This window comes from Contarinia nasturtii, unplaced genomic scaffold (genome assembly GCF_009176525.2).
Source record: "Contarinia nasturtii isolate CC-2019 unplaced genomic scaffold, AAFC_CNas_1.1 Cnas_scaffold_1840, whole genome shotgun sequence".
NCBI lineage: Eukaryota > Metazoa > Arthropoda > Insecta > Diptera > Cecidomyiidae > Contarinia > Contarinia nasturtii.
The window spans coordinates 121,189-142,734 of NW_022199171.1; the positions used below are offsets into that span (position 1 = coordinate 121,189).

The window sequence follows — 21,546 nt, forward strand, 5'->3', positions numbered from 1 at the left end:
AGCGTACACAATGAGTTTAACACTCCCTGATTCAAAAAAAAAAAAAAGAAAAAAGTAGGAAGGAAACAAAAAATTAATTAAAACTATAAATATTTTATAACTTACAGGAAAATGCCACGAATCAATTTCAAAACAAATTTTAACGGAACTGTAAAATGAATAGAACGTTAACACTGAACTTCTCTTCCCAAATACTCAACAACAACTGAATACTGTGATATTCATAGTTTTCTGTTTATGAATAGACGGAACAAAGGAAGAATAACTAATACTATCTCATATTCAATAATTGTGGGAAATATAAATAAACTTAAATGTGTATGAAGTGATAAAGAGTGTAGGTTATCTGCTTATCAACATGAACGAAGCACGCAATCTATATCCCTACCAATATTTCTCCAACTAACTCTGTACATATGTGAGAAGATTGTTAGAACACAAGTTGCAATCGGACGAACGCAAACCCACGCGTCGATTATGCGATATGTTGCAGCATATTTCATTATAGGATTGTGATCATAAGGTCAACACAATTTCTATATCAATACATACATAGTTGTTTCTTTTATAGTTTTAGTCTGTATGGGTATACAAGTAGAAAATGTTTCATGTTTCACAATATATTTTATGTTGCGGGATGTGCTGTTTTATGTTTGTGTATATTGTATACAGCATTCTTAGAACGCCATTCTTTATCATGCATGATGTTCACAGAAGTTTGACCCAACATTTGTTTCTTCAATAAATCTCAATTTATTTTCATATTATTAAAACATTTTTATCATACGCAGTTCACTCTTAATCTCTGTGTGAATAAATAGATTTTTCTCTCTAATTTTTTATATGCAATTCTATGAATTTTAATTCAATCGCCTAGTGGTGATTCTTTTCACAAGTACACACGAGCAACACACGCTTGTGTTGAGTAAATTATTGTTGATATTTTGTTCAATTAATTAATTTTTAGTATGCCCGTAATAATATTTTTTCATGTCATACAAATGAATACGTACTTATATACACGACAAGCATCATACTGGAAAAACAAAATACTATATACAATATCATTTTTTATATTTATAAAGTCTTCTAATGAGGAAAAAAATGTTGACGTTTTTTTCATAATGGAAATCAAATTGATTTTCAACAAATGTTCGGACTGTCCCACCTAAAAGTCGATGAGCTCCAAGCGTGAAATCCTATGATAGTGTCCGTAATCATTTTGGAATGTAATGATTAGGCTATTGTTTGATCTTACTTTCCCAAGTCTGCGTCTGTAGGAGTATAGGCTTCCAGTGGGGTGTGTAACATCCAAGCAAATATGGTATGTATTACATGGATTGATAACGATTGGTATCGGTAGCTTGATGTAACCTTCTGTATTGCAAACAAAATCCTGTGTCTCTTTGAATAAAACCGTTCCAGTTTCGGTAGCAAAGGTATGACCATTTATTTCCTCAATGCTGACTATGGCATTAAATGTATTACTATCACCACTATTACGCCTAACCTTCGTGAAATATACTCCTCCAAGCAATGTGATGGCATTCGATGTGATGAAAACATTTTCATGACGTTGAACTTGCACACACTTATCCAATTGATTTGGCCTACACATCCAAACTTTGCTTTCGTCCCAGAAACGTCGTGGCAATTGATTAAATTTCTTCGAAAAAAATCCTTTAAACGTTATAGAACGCACTATGTCTAACACTTCATCAGCTGTAAACATACCATAACATTTGTACTCTGAAAATTCGTCTAGTGTCATTGTTCCGAAGCGGATCAAGAACAAGCAGTCGCCCAGTTGGTTTCGCAAATTCGATTCATCATTTTCGTCCAATCCGTTTTGTTGACATGCATTCTTTGCCCAGGCCAAACAGCGGCCAAATACAATTGATTCTCTACAATGCAGGTCCATTTTCAGAATTTCATGCAACGATTTTTGACTGCAAGCGAGAAATTCATCCGATTTCAGTAATGTGTCAGCATTCCAAGTAATTTGTTCTTCACAAAATTGCTTCAATTGTTGGCGATCGTGCAGTATGCACAAGAAATAGGCCCACCAGATGTCTTTCAATGTTAAATTGTCAGTCAGATATTTGGTACATGCATCCATACAGTCGGCGATCATGTATTTATTGGCTAAGTACATAATTTCTGAGATGTTATCCATTGTGAATGTAACACGACCGCAATAAAAATACTGCAAAAATTCTTTGAATGCGTCTGGCGATGAATCGACGATTTCCACCTCACCTTGCTCCTTAATTGAACCATAGAATTCAGCGTAGAATACTGGGTTTGCCGAGGCCAAAATATCCTTGTGAGCTGGCACTTTTCCGATCAATTTTTTCACACCAGCATCGGTCGTGTTTTCTTCGTAAAACAAAAAGTTGACATCAGCCATCTCAAGTAGAGTGTATAACAAACCTCACGCAAATGAATTTCGTATAGAATTATTTCTCGTCTGGCATCAGGGTAGACGCTGTAAAAAGATTTTAAATTAAGTTTTTTTTAAAAATAGTCATTTATGTAAGTTTGGTGGCCATGGACATCATACTGATTTTTTTCTTCAAGAATTGAATATGTTGTATGAAAAAAAGAATAATCTTTGGCGATCTCTATTGTAAGATTTGTTAATAATTTCTCAAAACACACTTCAATACACATTTATCACTTTGTGAAGGAAAACAATTCAGTTTTGTTCTTCAGATGACTTTTTCTGCTCACCTTTCCGTAGTCGTAATGGTCGTAAGTTATAAAAAAACTTTCTGCTTTCAAAATACTCCAACAATCTTTGGGTTAATTGTGCTTTGCTTCTTTTTTGTGCTATTATTTTACTGAAAATACTTTAATTTAATGCCCAAAGATGGAAAATGTTGGAAACTTTGTTCAACACAAAACGAAATATGATGATGTTATACCAGACGAGGTACGGTGCAATAGTGCGATGACAGTACATCATCTTCGATTACACAGAATGACACAACAAATTGATGAACTGTCAAACTGAGTACGAATTTGTTTCGCGCGATAATTCAAAAATAATTGACATTCACTAGATTGACCATTATAAAAACATTCAAATTAGATGATCTTTTATCTAAAAACAAAACATTTTCTTTTTTCCACCGAAAAGCAATCGCAATTTGTTGAATTGACTAGACTGATTGATTTTCGATACTGAAACATTTGAATGTTTTTCAAATGAGTATTTTCCGAATTAAAACAGTGTTTAATACAGATGTGGTGGTAATTGACAAGATAAATTTAATTATTTGAAGGGAGATCATTTTTAAGGAACTGGTTTCGCGTTGAAATAAAAGACAATTGATCTTTGATAATTCATTTGTTTTATTTTATGCAAAAGTATAGCAAAGTGGCATTAATATTTTTATGGTATGAACATGTTTTTCTTATTCAATTGTTCATAGTAAATATTTGTTAGGAATTACGAAGATTTTTGATGTTTGCCACTTTGCAACGAATCAAATAAGTTGATTGATGTGATTGCATTATTCTTCAAATGGTGAAAAATTTTCATATGACGTGTGGCAGCAGATCGCCAAGCAAAGCGTATTCCACACAATTTGCATGAAAATGGTCTGGCACCAGTATGGTGAGTACGCATATGACCTTTCAATTGTTGTGATCCTTGCTTTACAATTTTGCATAAATAGCACTGATAGGTGCGTCGTTTGCATAGTTTTTCGTGCGGATCCTTGTTGCCATCTTCTGCAAATTTCTTCCAGCATTTTGAGCAACGAATCGGTTGTTTTCTGTTGTGTGTTTTCAAATGTCGCTTAAGATTGCTCTTATCACGGTATGCCTTTTTACAAATACCACACGAAAATGGTTTCTCACCAGTGTGCTTTGATAGCATGTGGAATTGCAATTGACCTTTGTGAAAACATTTGTACTGGCATAGATAACAATTGTATCAGCGACAAGTGCAACGATTTTCATGTGATTTCTTCTGGTTTTCGTCACCAAATCGCTGGCCACATTTCTGGCAGTCGAATGGCAGTTGTTCGACATGGATGCGTAAATGAACATTGTGAGAATATTTCATTGTAAATGCTCTAAAGCAAACACGGCATTTGAATGGCTTCACACCATTATGGGTTCTCATGTGTTCTTTCAGATGTGACAATTTCCAAGTTGTGCTTTTACATAAGTGGCACTGGTATTGGGGCCGTTTGCATTTGATTTCGTGGTTAATCTTGTCGATTTCTTCGCTGAAGCCAATTCGGCACTTCGAACAACGGAATAATAATTTGGCTGCATGGACCTCCTTATGATGATTCAGACAAGACTTCTGTTTAAAAGCTTTTGCACATAATTCACAAGCAAACGGCCTCTCGCCGGTGTGGACTCGCATGTGCTGTGTGAGGTGTGACTTGTTCGATGTCAAATATTTGCATACATGACATTTGTGCTTCTTCAACTTTGGTGCCACCTTCGATTTCTTTGTTAGTTTGCCCTTGCGCACTTTCTTTGCAACTTTTGACTTCTTTCCAATGCCATTCGATGTGTGCGGCATATAATTACGTGAAGGATTGTCAGCATTAGCGTCAACTGGACCATTATCTGCGATTCGACCTTCGCCATCATCGTATTCGTGTCTTCTTTGCACAATCATCTTCACATTTGATTTCATCCTTGATATCATTGTGCAAACAGTCGTCGTCACTCTCGCTCTCCGATTTGATGGTAGCACCCGTTCCAATTGGCGATGGTGGTGGCGAGTAGTGGATCATATCATTCGGCTCTTCTTTGACGGTGACTTCTTCCTTCACCCTGATTTGTGAACACTTTGGCTTGCATTTGCACTTGTGGACAACCTTTCCGCCACTACCGCCCTTGCATCGACATGGATTCATCGTCTTCCTGAATCGAATACGAATACGACGATAAGAAATAGGCTCTTTTGTATAAAATTTCCATGAAATACCGATTGGGTTTTTCATTTCTATGGGAATTCTTAGTTTTTCTTAACAATGACATTGAATATCAAAACTTACCTTTCAATTCACTTCTACAGGAGTCGAGTGTAATTTTATTGTAAATAAAACGTATTTATTCTGATGGTGATCGTCTATTAGAGGCCGTCTCTTTTATTGTACATGATGACACAGGGAAATTCAATGACTGTGGGAGAAAAGGCGCGCAATAAATTACTTGTATTGGTGATGATAAGCTTCGGTATGAAGTTGGCTGTTTTCAATTGTCAATGAATTGAGCATTTCTCAAATTGAAAATAAAATTCGTTAATTTCATAGAACACAAGAATGGATATAGTTTTCTTAACTGAGAGAGAGACAAACAAAACTCGTGGTTTCCAAGGCATATTTGTTAAATTCAGTTATTTTTAGTGACATTCTTGTGACGCAAAAAAAAAGTTATTTTATTTTGACTTTTAAATGGAATGCTCTGAGTTTACTACTAATGGTTAATGATTATTGTGATTCAATTGCCGAACGTATGAATTGTTTTAGAAATTTTCAATTCATTTTTAATGAGTCAACTTATTAAAGAATGTTCAAATTTGTTTCCAAAATTGTTTTCTTTACGATTCCAGATGTGTCTGAACCAGAGTACAAAACCACGCTCTTTAACTAAGGCAGCTGCGTAAACAGCGGTTAATCTTTAATTTAAAAAAACCTTAAAGGCTTTAAAAACACCAATAAATAACCTGACGCATCATCCAGAGTTGGTTTTAGTATCACAAAGATCACTCCAATACTGACAAGAGTACAGAAATACAGCAAATAATGACCTTTGGCATATGCGTTTTCTGAAAATAACGGTGTTGCACCCTGCTTTGGACCACTCTCATTCCAGACATAAAACAAACGCTTTGTTTAAATTATTTATTTATTTTTTTACGATCCCGAAGATTGACGTTCTCTGAAAACTTTCCATATTTCTTTCATTAATGCCAATTCCAAATTATCATAAATATTTCTAGTGATATTTCATTTATTATTTTGCAATAATTATTATCGACTGCTTCTAGTTACGCTATAATTTAGCCCAATCATTCTTGTTTCGATCCCACCTCAAAGTACAAGTGTTTATGAGAATTCCCGTAGTTGACACGTATCATTAGGCAATTAAAAACAAAACAAATTCTGGAAACGTATCATTTTTAGGTGTTGATTCCGTTCAAAATCGAATTTAATTTAAAATCTAAACAATTTTCTGTTAATTGTAGACGTAAATTGAGTGAAAAGTGTAAAATGACGTTGATACCATTCGCAAAATGCGTTCTTTTGGTATTTATTTTCGGATTTTTGAGTGGTTGTTCTGCTTTGAATATTGCTGTTATCGGAGCTGGTCCATCGGGTATTGTTAGTGCAAAGAATGCCATTGATCAAAAGCACAATGTAACAATTTTTGAAAAAACTGGCACACTCGGCGGAGTATGGTATTATACAGAGGAAACTGGCACGGATGAATATGGTGTTGAAATTCATACTGCAATGTATCGCGATCTAAGGTGAGTACTGTTCTACCTAGCCTATCCTGTAAACAACAAAAAACTTATCGTCGACTTTCAAACAGAACCAATCTCCCAAAGCAACTGATGGAGTTCCCAAACTATTCATATCCCAATGACACACGCTCGTTTCCATCACATGATGTCATTTTGAAATATCTGAATTCATACGCCGAAAAGTTTCATGTAAAGGAACGCATTAGATTCCATCATTTGGTTGACAAAGTTTCTTTCAACAAAAGCGGCAAGTGGCATGTGACTGTTTTAAGAAAGAACCTACCTAAAACAAAACAGACTGAAACTCATGAATTTGACGCTGTTTTCGTTTGCTCTGGCATTAATTTTGAAAAACGAATTCCAAAGATTAACGGTGCCAAAAAATTTAAGGGAACAACCTTACACAGCCGTGACTACCGTACACCTGAAGCATTCATTGGTATGTTATTATGGAGATTTCAATCGGTAAGCAATCTCTTTTTGCTCTTGAAAATCAACAAAATGAATCTTTTTAGGAAAAGACGTGGTTTTGGTTATTGGTCAAGGACCTTCCGGCTATGACATAGCATGGCAACTTGATAATATTGGTGTTCAAGTAATACACAGCTCATACCAACCAATGTCTTCGGCGCAAAAAATCGTGGGTAAGTAATTTCTTCTTTATAATTGAAAATGATTTTAAAACAAAATGCTTACAGGAATGGCAGCAAAGCTGTGTAGTAAAGCCTGTCTTAATGAATACCAAACGCCGGACTGTAGATCTGACTCAGAATACAGCAATGTAAGCCATTTCAAAGGAGAAAATCAAGTTGTATTCCATGATGGATCACACGAAAATATTTCCGTGGTTATTTATGCGACAGGTATGTGATTCCTTCTTCTTTGAAGTTCAACTTGAATATCAAATTTTATTCATTTATGGAGACGAGATCGAATGAATGATTTTCGAATTTTCAGGCTACAAATTTTCGTATCCATTTTTGGACAAAAGCGTTGGCATTCATGTCAAAGACAATTATGTCGAACCATTATACTTGCACGTTTTAAACATTCAACATCCAACGATGGCATTCATTGGTTTGGCCCACGGTGGAGTACATTTTCGAATGTATGATTTACAGGTGAATATCTTTTGTACTCTATCGATCACACGACTCTAACAAATATCATTTTTTTTACTATTGTACCTAAGAGTCCTTGTGTAATATTATGAACATATTTAGTTTGAATTTACCTGAAGGTCGGTAGTAAAAAACACTTGATTTTGCGTTTGAAAACTGATTCTAGAGACAAAACTATACAAAAACTTAAACAAATTTAAAACGTTCTATATTAACAGGCACGTTTTGCATTGAAATTCGTCTCTGGAGCCGAACCACTGCCATCAAAGAAGGAAATGCAGCAGTTCTCACATGCTATTTCATACAACAAAAAACCACATTCCTTAGGAAGTCAACGCAAAGGATACTATTTTGGTTTGGCGGTAATGGCAGATATTGAAAATATACCCGACATATATCCAGACATATACGCAGATATTGTTGACAGTGATGGAGATTTCCGGGAGTACATTTACAACATACATGGAGATCAATTTGACAAAGTTCGCGAACCATAAAAAGGATGAAGTTTGACGCTTCAAAAAAAAAGTGAAATAATAAAAAATGTGCAAAAATATTTTTGGGCAATTAAATACAATAAAGTTGACATTACGTCAGAAAATTTGTTTTTATTAACAGACATGAGAATTGGCCAATTTTGAACACGCTTTCAATATGTGATGGAATTTTTACTTAATACATCATTTTTCGTTTTCTCTCAGATCAAAAAATTAAATCAATTTTTCATGGAGACCACCAACGTAAATAAGCACATCGGTTTCAGTAAAAACTAAACATTGGCGATCCTCAAAGTATTCCACATTCCAAATCCAACGTTAGATAGTTTCACGAAAGTATTGAATTTTATTCATAGGACATAGGTTTTAGCAAAATATCATGCATTGGGCATTGCGATGAGACGGTGGCAACGAAGCCTGATCATGCCCGCAGCTAACAACACCTCTAATGCGTATTCCGAGTACTAATTGACGTTTGTGACAATATGGCCGTCACTGTTTGGCAAAATCATAATGAATCAATTAAACTGCGTTAAACTGTTAAAATAAAACGGTAGAAATAAATAAATTTTAATTTTTTACATTTTTGAAAATAAAAAATCTTTTGTTTTTTGATTTTGTGAGATTTTCTGTCCACAATATTCAAAAATATTAAATTAATAAAAATGAATTGGTTGACATAACCTCACTTTTGTGTCACAATCGTGATAAACCGATTAAATAACTATTTATTATCGGTCGAGATTTTTCAAATTTCGTTGTGATTGTGGCGTGGAGTGAATGTACTCATATTCAACTTGTGCACATAAGCTGTATGTTCAATGTCAACAAGTCTAAATTATGTCAAGTTTGCTAAACTGTCAAAGGGTTTGTATCAGATTGAGTGAGAGCAACGCAATTTACTCAATTGTAAAATTTTGAATATTCAAGGTTGAAAGGAATTATTCTGCGACAAAATTGTAAGTAAAATATCCTGAATTGGAACGAATTAAGGTCCATTTTATTGCCAATTCCATAATTAGTGACCTAACCTAAAAAATTGTCCAATCAATTTATATTTTCACTGAATGTTTCTTTCCGAAAATCAATCAGACGGTCACAATGTCTGCAAGCACATCCACTGCCAAGGTATTTAAAGGACATATCAATTGCGTTGAAAAGCTGTACCTCGACGCAAATACGGCCGACATCAAATTTCTGGTCGAAATCGATGATAAATTGGAAGCCATTCCGGCACACAAACTGCTTCTCTCTGCTGGCAGTCCGGTGTTTGAGTCTATGTTTTATGGCACAAATAAGGTAAAAGGTGACATAAAAATCATTGTTGCCTCCGTGTACGCATTCAAAGAGTTTTTGAAATGTTTTTACATGAGCACTGTCCAATTGACAACCGAAAACATATTTGCGGTGACAAATTTGTGCCACAAATTCAAAGTTGCCGACGGACTGAATTTGTGCGAGACGGCTCTTCAGCAGCTATTGACCATCAGTAACATGTCCAAAGGCTATGATTTGGCCCTTCACCTTGAATTGGGAAATGTCGTCAAATTCTGTGAAGAACAAATCAAAAAGAATCCAGAAGTTGTGTTGTCATCTGTTGAATTCATTTCCAACTGCGACCAAAGTATGATGGAAAAATTACTTCAGCTGGTGTCATCGACGTGCAGCGCATCGGTCGTTATTAACGCAAGTATGTCATGGGCCAAAAGCAAGTGCGAACAAAAGAAACGAAAACCAACTGTAGCAAATCTAAAAGCTGAATTGGGAAAATTGATCGAAGAAATTCCAAAATTGGTCGAAAAACTATCCAACACAGAATTCGATGCATTTTGTGCATCGTACAATGGTCTATTGAATTATTGCGATTTGAAGGCGATCATTTCAAAATTGTTGACCAACAATGGGCCACGAGAAAAAGTCCAGGCAAATACACACAAACGAGCAGCAGAAATTGGTCCAAGAAGAGAAAATATAGGTGAACGGCAGATGCTTGATCTTGACCCAAGACAACCGCCGTTTGTTGATGAATGTGACTATGGCTGGGAAGATAGCTGGGACGATGGCTGGGACGATGAATATGACGACTGGATGCCAAAAAAACAACATTTCAATGCCAATTATCAAGATTACGATTTTTAAAATCGAATAACTGGTGGAATTTCAATTTTACTTTTATTGAACTTCTATTGAAATCCTATTAATAAATCTTTTGAAAATAGAATTAATGATTTTCATTTGTGAACCATCAAATTTGCTTAAATAAATACATTTTTATTGCAAACATGTGCTGTGGCCTTTATTTTAATTTTAAATTTTCAAAGAGAAATAAAAAAGAAAATTGTAAAAGTGTCCACACATCCACGGTGCGTTGAACAGCTCCGGACATTTGAATCGCCCGCATAAATTGGAACAGACACATTAAGCGATGACAGCGCATTGAACGCATAATTGTCACGTTCGTTGAGTTTGGATCTGTCAAAGATGATTATCATACAAACCAACTGTGGCATTTGCGCAGTAAATTTATCCAGTTGCACAACATAACTTGATGCTCAATGGAATAAAACACATATTTTTCCACTATTATAAGATTAAATCATTGAAAAACGACTGGGTACTCTGAAAATACAACAAAGTAAGACTTTTTTTAAACAAAATGTTTGGTACCAGAGTCGATGACAGACAGACGACAATTATATTGGTATTTCTTATATTTCGCAGATTTCATTGGCCAGTGTTTCATTCAAACCAAGCCGAACACCATGAGTGTCCATGTGTTTGACAACAAATTGGTGCTGAACAGTTGTAAACAACTGTATCTTGACACGAAGACAGCTGACGTGAATTTTGTGTTCAAAATTTATTCCAAGCGTACTAAAAGTGTTCCAGCCCACAAAAACATTCTCTCTGTTGGAAGTCCGGTTTTTAATGCCATGTTTTATGGTCCAATGAAGGAAAAAAGCGATGTAAAAATCGTCGATTCATCCCCCGAAGCATTCAAAGAGTTCTTACAGTTCTTCTATCTGGGAAAACTTCGATTGACACCCAACAACATCATTGCGGTGACGAAATTGTGCCATAAGTACGAAGTGCCTGATACGTTGAAGCTGTGTGAATTAGCACTGCAAGTGGTGCTAACCATCAATGATATGAGCACATATTATGAATTGGCCATTCTTCTCGATTTGGAAAGCACAATCACATTTTGTGAACAACAGATTATGCTGAACCCAGAAGTAATACTGAAATCAGACGATTTCTTAAAGTACGATCGAAAGATGCTGGACAAAATTCTGGAATTGGTGACATCGAAATGCAACGCATCTACCATTGTCAATGCATACATGTCTTGGGCCAAAACCAAATGTGTGCAAAATGGCGTGGTAGCAACGACAACAAATCTAAAGAATGAACTTGGCTTATTGGTGGGTAAAATCCCAATTGATCAACTGTCATCGGAAGAATTTGCCCAATTTACCGTCTCCTATAAGGATCTATTTGACAAAACTGATTTGGAAGCGATCATTGTAAAGATGATGAAGCAAAAGGAAAAAACTGAGAATGAAAGGAAAGAAATACAAACATCGAAGGCATCAAGTTTATTGGGGAAACGACCAAGTTCTGTGCTCAAATTGTTCGACGATCCCGACGATGACGATTATTGGTCAGATTTAAATATTCTCCATTTTCCTGAGCATTAGAATAACATAATAATCGTCGAATTCTTGGAATATTCAAATATCAAAAAATAAAATAAAATTTTCATTTCCAATAAACAGCTGAAAATAAATGTGCTCTTGTCATTAATTTATTTCCTCTCAAATCGATTTACAGCCAACTGAAAGTCCATCAAAATTGAAAAACAACTTAAAAGCTCTGAATCATAGCTGAAGTTTCACATTGGCATTGAATGCATCCAACAGTCATCCGATGGTGTTTTCGTTCATTCGTTCAGTTTGACAGATCACAATTTGTTGACAACTAATCGTGCAACAATATAATTTGACATCAGCTATCTATTAGTCAAGAAATACACATCAAATCTTCCATACCGTTCCATAATTCAAACAATTAATATTTCTTCTGGATCTCAAATTTCAAGCGTAAGTACAGTAGTCTGAATGCTCTAAAAGAGTATAGAGCCAAAGCTGAACTGTGACTTCTTCATTTTGTTTATTTTAGTAACAGGCACCAGAAATGAATGGAAAAATATACACAGTCACCAACAAATCGACAACACAAGTCTGTACAAAGTTGTACCTTGATGCTAGGACGTCTGACGTAAACTTTGTCGTTGAATTCAATGCCGACCACTCGGTAACTATTCCAGCACACAAAAGCATCCTTTCCATTGGAAGCAATGTATTTGATGCCATGTTTTATGGTCCAATGAAAGAAAAGGGTGATATTAAAATTGTTGATGCACCGGCCGACGCGTTCGAAGAATTTTTACAATTCTTTTACCTGCAAAAAGTGCGCCTGACATCGAAAAATGTTGTGCCCGTGACCAAATTATGTCACAAATATGAATTGGTTGACGGCTTGAAATCTTGTGGGGCCACATTACAAAAATCATTAACCGTTGATAATGTGTGCACAGTTTATGAGTTGGCAGTTCTTCTTGAATTGGCCAACACCATCAAATTATGTAAGCAAAAGATCAAGGAGCATCCCGATGAAGTACTAAAATCGACAGGTTTCATGGAATGCAACCAGGAGACAATGAGCGATTTGCTCGAGTTGGTGACATTGCAGTGCAATGCCGGGGCTTTTGTCAATAGTTGTATGGCGTGGGCCAGAAACAAATGCGAACAAAGAGGCGTGGTAATAACGCCTGAAAATCTGCGGGATGAATTCGATTTATTCACTATAGTTTTGATCGATGATATTCTAATGAAAAATTTGAAAAACATACCATGCACAGGCTATGCAGCAGCCGTTCATCTCGATTTGGAAACAGTTGTGAAATCTTACGAACATCACATCCAACAGAATCCAAATACAATACTAAAATCAGACGATTTCTTGAAATGCGATCGAAAGACACTGGACAAGATCCTTGAATTGGCGTCATCAAAGTGCAGCCCATCGACTGTTGTTGACGCAAGCATGGCATGGGCCAAAGCTGAATGTGTACGAAACGGATTGCAAGAGACGCCAGCCTATTTAAGAGCACAACTCAATGACTCATTTCATCGTATCCCGTTTTCTGACTTGGACAAAGAGCAATTTTCACAGCACGTCAGTGGCTACAAGCGATTTTTCAACGAAGACGATTTGGAAACAATCATTATGCAAACAAAGTCAAAGAAAGCAAAAAGAACGGAAACGGCTGAAATAATAAGATGTAATCTTCGTGGTAAAAAATCATCATCGTATATTTCAATGCCATTTGAATGCACAGTTAAATTGAACACCATATTACATTTGACCGAAATTCTCATTGGTCAAATTAACGGCACACTTAGTGCAGATATGAATGTAAACGCTACAATCACTTTGCGTGGCCGAAAGAGTGGTCAACCGTTACAATTGGGAAACATAAACCTTTCATCTGCCTTTGAAACGAAAATCATTGTTCCAGTTCCGGTTGTTATCAATCCAAATCAAGAATATGTGCTGAAAATTGATGCAGCTCGATGGTCCAGGGGTTATTTTGTGACACTGACGAAAACTGTTAATTGGAAGCAAGGAGACGTTGAAATAAAATTTTCACCACACTCTGGCTTAATCAGCGGTTTAGTCTTTGAAAGACCTTCAGCCTGAGCGGATCGACCTGACTGACCATTTCAAAAAGAGTAAAAATATCAAAATTCATTTTTTTTAGTTTCAATATCATATCTTTCATGTAATGTTCTTACGACATTAAGTCAAATTATTACGTTTTTTAATTCTAATTCATCAGAAAATTCCTTTATTCCTCAAAAATATGTCAAAAGATTTATCACGTATCTCAAAAAAAAATTGTCAAAATCAACTTCATATGTGGTTTGAAGCATGATAATCTGATTTATATTCACATCGATTTTGGTTTTGGCCGAATTTCACAGGAAGAAATACAGTAAAATCTGTCAATAGTGGAATATCTTAATGGTCGACACCAGACAGACGAATATTTTTTAGCATCATATCGAAAAGTTTTAGTGCGGTGTAATTTGTATTTTTATGATTTCGAATATTTTCTATCATAAATCGTGTACATTGGGTATGTCATATAAGAAAAAGTTCTTTTTCAACTGATAATTCAGACATTTTTATCCAAATATTTCAAAACCGTGTTATATTTACCGTTCCGACATTGAAATATAGAGAGTAGTCAAGCAAACGTACGTTCAACACCAGCTACTTCATTCCTTCAGTGAAAATCTATCAATATTTAAACCAGGGATTATTTCTCAGAGCAATATTTAAGGAGGAGCGCTCTGATGAGCTGGAAGAGCACTGAGCCGAGTTCCTCCTCAGTGACAATTAAAATGAATACCGGATCCATGTTCTCTGAGAAACAGTCTCCGATTTAAAGGCAAACCTACAGATATGAGGTCTTGATTGAAAAAACTATATATTGCAGTACTTTATTAACTTAAATTTGATTTCATTATTGCTATCTACTTCCCCGTTCATATTCATCTTTTTCGTTTAATTTTTTTTATTTTGCGTGATTTCTTGGTTTGATGTCTTCTTATATGATCACGCAAATCGGTTATATTTCTAAATCTTTGACCACATCCCTCGTAGAGACATCGATGTAAATGGTTACGATTCCTCGTACGTTCTAGGTCCAAGAATTTTTTCATACTTTTACTTTTTAAATCAACGAGTGGCTGTGGTTGTCGATTCGCCAATGGATCTGGCGTTACTGCTGGATTATATAGACCCAATGCACCTAATACATCCAGTTGCCTCTACAATATTCAACAAAATATTTTTATTATCGTACTGTCAATTGTGTTAAACTGTATGCCTATGAAAATACCCAATTATTGAATATTCATAATTTCGAAATTTTGGAAGAATTGAATGAATGAAATCAAGTCAATGGATACTTCGTCATATTGATGTTCGTTACAAATGATTTTGGATTTTTATCTATAAATTTTTTCTATAAAAAATTATTAATTTCTTCACACACAAACGGAACAATTTCATCATCATGCTAGGAAAATTGATAAAAAAGTCCATTGGATAAATTTAGACTTTCATGAATCTGCACATAAAACAACTTCAAATGGAAAGAGGGAATTGACTTGTTTTGGAAATATTCTCAGAAATTATCTGATTATTGCTGATTGATATTCACAAATAAGTATTTTTTCTAATGTTTTCAATTTGACTCGTCCAAAGTGATGAAAGACAGAAACTCTCAATTTATTTTCAAATGATAAAACGATTTCACTTCTTTCAAACTTACATCATCAATATTAATTGGCCTGTTCAATGGATCATAGATAGGATACAATGGATCTTCTGGCTCTAGATCTTCATCGAATATTCTCATTTTATCATCATGCTCATGTTCTTCATCCTTGTAAAGTATCAAGTTGAAAATATCATCATCATCGGATATGTCTTCGTGTTTTCTTTTTTTCGATCCCATTCCTCACGTCTATACTTTAAATTTTGGTTTCAATGGTTTAACTTAAACTGAATTTTAAGTGTAATTTATAAATTGCAATTTTCAAAACTGAATATTTAAAACTAATATAAATTTGATTTGAAACAAAGAGGTTACTATGATTTATCTATTTAAACTGTACAATGTAGGGGTATATTAAAATCATGGCCTGGAAATGCCTATGTAATTTACATATAAACGAGTGAGACTCAAACATGTGCTTCTTCTTCAGAACAATACATACACACTAACTCACAAACATCAAAAGTATACGCCATAACAGCAGTGCAAACACAAATACATGCGCATTGCGCACGCTACTCAGCTTTGTTTCTGTGATGAATACTTATTGACTTCTGCTGTACATGTGATACTTGCGTATGTATTGTTTTGAAGAAGAAGCACATGTTTGAGTCTCACTCATCTCCGTCCCTTAATTAAAATTGATTGCACTTAAAACTAATATCAGATTCGGGTTTCTCGTGCCAAAAAACCCCCCACTACACATTCTTTCAGCGTTCAAAATGAAAGAATATCATTTTAATGGATTTTTCTCTCTTCAGAGTCTAAGTTTTACACCGATCAATCAATGTCGTTGAAAATTTGACCAGATTTATTTCTCGTAGTGCCCAATCATCCCGTAAAGTCAGTTTGGAATTTTATGTCTGAGTACGAAACCATCGTGTCACCAAAATGGTTGAAAAATGATCAAAAAATGTATCTAAAAAAATACACCGGTCAACAGATATTGCTCAAAAACTAATCAGCACGTCTCCTAGTAGTCCCAAGTCATCCTGCAAAGTCAGAATTTAAATTGAGTTTTTGGAAGAAGACTTATCGCGGTAACAATAAAAGTGTCGATTTTTCTCTTGTTCTGGGCCTCCATTTTACACCCATTATTATTCAATATCGCCGAAATATGGACCAGATGTACTCTACGTGGCCCCGAATCATAAAGTATAGTCAGATTTTGAATATCGTCTCTGGGGAAAATGTTATCGTGAAAAAACCAAAATTTTCAATGGATACAGTATTGGAATCGGTCGAAAAATTAACAGTCATCAAAAATGTGTTTTCTGGGTGTTTTTGGGGCCAGAGAACACGAATCTAGCGTTTTTTCGATGTCCGAATGTATGTGCGTGGTACCCTGTACGCTGTACGCAAAAATTTGTTAACACGATAACTTTCAAACAAGAAAAGTAATTCAAAATCTGACTTCACAGGATGTTTGGGGGCGCCGAGGAATAGAAACCATTGGATTTTGAGTGACTTTGGTTGACAGAGTGAAGTGTCATGTCTGGTGTGATGCCAATGGGCTACTGCCACTTACAGTTGGCTTTCAAGGCGATCGGATTTTGCGAGCGCCATCTCTGAGTCCCAATGCAAACCAAAGGGAAACTCTACACACTTGGGTGTTCGTTTATATATTTGTCAAACATTGATATCTGTCAAAAGTGAATATTTTTCTGGTGATCTATCGGTATTATTGTGTGATTATTGCAAATAAAAAAATTAAAATGTTCCCAGTTCTTTTTCTTCTTCAAAAAATCTGAACGCAAATCTGCGATCGCATCGAGAACTGAACACAAGACATGCTAATTACTTGAATCTAATTTTGTTTTTCTCTCGATTTTTTTTTATCTCTTAGTCAAATCATAAATTTACATTGACATTACGGACATGTGATACCATCAAATTATCGTCGGATTATCGAAATCATCGTTATTTAAGTATCGCAGCGAATTTGCGGACAAAATAAAAAGTGAGTTCAGTGAGTTACAAATTTTCCATTTCAAAGGAAATAAATTTGGCCGACGTGTTTCGAATTTGTGATGCATTAAACGCTGTACTATCGACAGAAGCGATAGAAATTTTCAAAGTTGCTGGCAAAGCTTCCTTATAACACGAGAACCATATAATATAAAATATTTGTGTGTTTTTTTCAATTTTTTTATTTATTATTAATTCTATTATTTATTTTCGTTATTATTATTGCAATACTTATACAATTTATACAAATTTGCAATTTTATTTGCAAGAAAAAAATATATGAGAACCTGGCGTGACAGAGATGGCGCTTCTTAAATCGAGTCGCGTTCAAATACATTGTCAATATACAACGCAAGTGATACTCGCCAATGGGCATCCATGGGAAAAAATCAATTTTTCTTCCAAAAGTGATATTTAATGTATACTTAAACACTCAAAAATGTGTAATGGGGGGTTTTTGGGTACGAGAAAACCGAATATGACGTTAGTTTTGCGATACAAATATATTTCGACACACTTTTCATACAAAAATGTCAAAAAAATTGAATTTTTGTATGAAAGCCATGCCTGTATGATATCGTAATGAGCTGAAACTTTGCACAGGTTATTTTCATCACACAAAAATACCATTCCGAGAGTTTGAAGACATTTCAATGCATATTAGGGGTATCACCCGAACAAAATTTTGGATTTTTCGCTCAAAAACGAAATTTTGTATGGTAAGTACCCTTAATATGTATTGAAATTTCTTCAAACTTTCAGAATGTTAACTTTTTGTGAAAAAAATAACCTCGGCAAATTTTCACATGATTACGATATCATATAGGCATGGCTGCGATACAAAAATTCCCCTTTTTAGTCGTTTTTGTATGAAAAAAGCTTCGAAAATTATTTTTATCGTAAAACTAATGTCATATTAAGTTTTCTCGTGAATTTTTTAATTAAAATATTTGTAATAAATGCATGTTGTAGATCACAGTGCGGAAAAGTTCATCTTACGGATGTAAGACATTTTATTTTTACATTGTATCTAATTATTTTCCCAATGATGTGGCCGAAGTTACGCAGCAATCCATATGGATTTACTAACCAATGGAGTTGAGTTTCCATTTAACTCGATTTGATAGCAGTATTGATAAATATGAATTTTTGTCATCTTTCCACTAAATTTTCGAACAAATGCCAAATCAGCTGCTTGCTTTAACTCTTTATTCGTATGGGCAATGTTCACGAGGTCTTCAACATTTAAGTACATGGAGATTGACTCAAGACAATCAATGTTTACATCCATTATATTCATTTCGACTGCTAGCTACCAGAATATCATTATTTGCTACTGCTCAGCATATGACTGAGAGCTGAGTAATGCTGAACTCGTACAACTAACGCATACGAAACGGATGCACGATACATATTCCCCTTTCGTTTCGTATGTGCTGCCGTTGACGCTATTGCCGCTGCTGTTTCACTTACGCGTAAAATACAACGGCATCAACGGTAACACACTCTACCAGCGAACAGAGTATTTCTCAGCGCTGCTGCTATCCAGAGCATATTAAAATATCTTGCTGAGAATGCGTCGTCCGTCGCATGCGAAAATACGTAGTAGTTTATACATCACAGCGAACAACAATACATGCATTGTTCTCTATTCATTCGTTTGAATGTTTTGAGTCACATAACAGGCCGGCTGAAAAGTTCGTAGGCTGACACATAGATGGCGTTACTAGAATTAAATCCATATGATTTTTAATTAGTGCCAACCTTCAAAAGATATGTGTCAAAATTTGACAGCAATCGGTATCATATTCATCGATTACCTCCAAAGGGGCCGGACCATCAACAGCGACTACTACATAGCGTTATTGGAGCGTTTGAAGGATGAGATCACAAAAAAACGGCCCCATTTGAAAAAGAAAAAAGTGCTGTTTCATCAAGACAATGCACCGTGTCACAAATCAATGAAAACGATGGCAAAATTGCATGAATTGGGTTTTGAATTGCTTCCCCATCCACCGTATTCTCCAGATCTGGCCCCCAGCGACTATTTCCTGTTCGCAGACCTCAAAAGAATGCTCGCGGGAAAAAAATTTAGCGCTGATGAAGAAGTAATCGCTGAAACAGAGGCCTATTTTGAGGGTAAAGAGAAATCGTACTATAAAAATGGTATCGAAAAGTTGGAAAATCGTTGGAATCGCTGTATCGCCCTCGAAGGCATGTATGTTGAATAATAAAACCGAATTTTGCCAAAAAAATGTGTTTTACTATGTTAGCCTACGAACTTTTCAGCCGGCCTGTTAATCGTAAAGAGAACAATGCGTTCATTCTGGTTCGCTGTGATGTATAAAATGCTACGTACGTTCGGCCGACAGTTCCGATACATACATCGGCGTTAACTGTGGGAAAACGCGCACCAATTTTTGGAACAATTGGCAAATGACCATTGGATTTTCAGGGCACTGCGAGCACAGCACTTCGTACAAATTGGAGCCTCTGATGCGCGCCATTTCCGGATGTTCTGGTTCCGCACCAATTTCATCGTCCGATATATAGTAAACTTCTTGGGCGGCCCTAATAGATTCAAAACAAAATAGAATCAATGATAAAATACAATACAAGCATACATACGGCCGTACATACAGCGCACAGCGGCTACCGCATGAGCGAACATGCGGAGTTATAGTCTATAGATATAATGCTATATTATAGCTGTAAAAATATTATTCTATAAGATTTCTATATACGAACCATTCCTTGCATCTCACATATGTGATGGCAGAAATCAATTTTCTCTTTCAACGTAGAAGCAACAGTAAATAACAAAAAAATAAAGAGGCTTACGTACGCAAGCTGACTTTTCCGCATGGAACGGAAATTTTGGGAATATTATTTTCTTATCAAAATAAATAATCACAGCAAGTTTAAAGAAATTTCAATAAAAAAAATAGCCTGTTCAAAGTTTCACATCATTACGGTACCACAAAGGCATGTCTTTTATACAAAAATGATATTTTTTGTGGATTTTTGTATGAAAAGTCTATGAAAAATTGGTTGCATCTCAAAACTAACATCAGATTCGGATTTCTCGAATTTTTGGTGTAATCGTACAGTTTTTTTAAGTTAAAAGTTTGCATATTGAATTGTCATAACTAAACGGTAAGTTTAAGTTTGAAATGTGAATTGAACGCACCCGATTGCAACTTCATTCGTTCAGTGTTGATCTGTCAAATTAACTTGTAAAATTTAGAGAGGAGCATACAGAAACAGATCGCGTTGTACAAACGCATTCTTTAATCATATATCAAAATAGAAAAACACAAAACATTTTTTTCTTTCCCCTCGATTACATTTTTTGGTTAAATTGATTATATTACCGTTCGATATTTTAAACAAATACTGAAGTATTTAATAAACAAAAAACTGTGAAAGTAAGTAGTTATATGATATAACTTATATCCATTTTGAAAGGGTGACAGCAACAGACTGACAAATCAATTTTCTTATTCTGGATCGTCGATAGGTTAAATTGGTAACTTTATCCACTAGCGTGCATTCATAGTCCCAAACGTCTTCGAAAATTTGAGGATCGAATTGAAAAAAGGTAAACAAAAGATTTTTGTTGAAGAAGTTTTCACAAAACAGTTTCATGTCATTTCATTTTCCTTCTCAAAAACAATCATATCTCCAAAATCAGGTAGCCATGATGAGCACAAAAGTGTTTGAAAGAAGTAACTGTTTGTTAATGAAAAGAGGCGAAAAGCTGTACCTTGACTCGAAGACAGCTGACGTCAAATTTATGATAAAAATCTGTGAGGATGAATTTCAAACAGTTCCAGCACACAAAAATATCCTCTCTGTTGGCAGTCCGGTATTTGAGACCATGTTTTATGGCTCAATGAAAGAAGAAAGCGATGTCAAAATCGTCGATGCGTCACCCGATGCATTCAAAGAGTTTTTACAATTCTTCTATCTGGGAAAAGTTCAATTGACATCGAACAACATCATTGGCGTGACGAAACTGTGTCATAAGTACGAAGTGGCTGA

At 35.2% G+C, this 21,546-nt stretch overlaps 6 protein-coding genes across 6 annotated transcripts; 3 read left to right on the forward strand and 3 right to left on the reverse strand.

Annotated features, from left to right (window-relative positions):
* Positions 1–790: 790 nt before the first annotated feature.
* LOC116347380 (BTB/POZ domain-containing protein 3-like) lies at positions 791–2,944 on the reverse strand. Its single transcript, XM_031777955.1, has 2 exons — positions 2,734–2,944; positions 791–2,488 (listed from the first exon to the last, which is right to left on the reverse strand). The coding sequence occupies exon 2, from the start codon at positions 2,408–2,410 to the stop codon at positions 1,169–1,171; it is 1,242 nt and encodes a 413-aa protein (XP_031633815.1). The 5' UTR covers positions 2,411–2,488; positions 2,734–2,944; the 3' UTR covers positions 791–1,168.
* A 510-nt stretch (positions 2,945–3,454) lies between these two features.
* Positions 3,455–3,886, reverse strand: LOC116347372 (zinc finger protein 333-like). The gene has a single exon (XM_031777945.1). The coding sequence runs from the start codon at positions 3,884–3,886 to the stop codon at positions 3,455–3,457; it is 432 nt and encodes a 143-aa protein (XP_031633805.1).
* A 2,123-nt stretch (positions 3,887–6,009) lies between these two features.
* LOC116347391 (dimethylaniline monooxygenase [N-oxide-forming] 3-like) lies at positions 6,010–8,214 on the forward strand. The gene is made up of 7 exons (XM_031777969.1): positions 6,010–6,115; positions 6,221–6,505; positions 6,571–6,941; positions 7,018–7,146; positions 7,201–7,365; positions 7,460–7,623; positions 7,842–8,214. Exons 2-7 carry the CDS (start codon positions 6,246–6,248, stop codon positions 8,118–8,120), a joined length of 1,368 nt encoding a protein of 455 aa, XP_031633829.1. The 5' UTR covers positions 6,010–6,115; positions 6,221–6,245; the 3' UTR covers positions 8,121–8,214.
* A 2,410-nt stretch (positions 8,215–10,624) lies between these two features.
* LOC116347388 (BTB/POZ domain-containing protein 6-like) lies at positions 10,625–11,894 on the forward strand. The gene is made up of 2 exons (XM_031777965.1): positions 10,625–10,755; positions 10,842–11,894. The coding sequence occupies exon 2, from the start codon at positions 10,883–10,885 to the stop codon at positions 11,819–11,821; it is 939 nt and encodes a 312-aa protein (XP_031633825.1). The 5' UTR covers positions 10,625–10,755; positions 10,842–10,882; the 3' UTR covers positions 11,822–11,894.
* Positions 11,895–12,129: 235 nt separating this feature from the next.
* LOC116347390 lies at positions 12,130–14,265 on the forward strand. The gene is made up of 2 exons (XM_031777968.1): positions 12,130–12,223; positions 12,303–14,265. The coding sequence occupies exon 2, from the start codon at positions 12,318–12,320 to the stop codon at positions 13,884–13,886; it is 1,569 nt and encodes a 522-aa protein (XP_031633828.1). The 5' UTR covers positions 12,130–12,223; positions 12,303–12,317; the 3' UTR covers positions 13,887–14,265.
* Positions 14,266–14,690: 425 nt separating this feature from the next.
* On the reverse strand, positions 14,691–15,787 carry LOC116347397. Its single transcript, XM_031777975.1, has 2 exons — positions 15,529–15,787; positions 14,691–15,022 (listed from the first exon to the last, which is right to left on the reverse strand). Exons 1-2 carry the CDS (start codon positions 15,712–15,714, stop codon positions 14,744–14,746), a joined length of 465 nt encoding a protein of 154 aa, XP_031633835.1. The 5' UTR covers positions 15,715–15,787; the 3' UTR covers positions 14,691–14,743.
* Between the last annotated feature and the right edge of the window lie 5,759 nt (positions 15,788–21,546).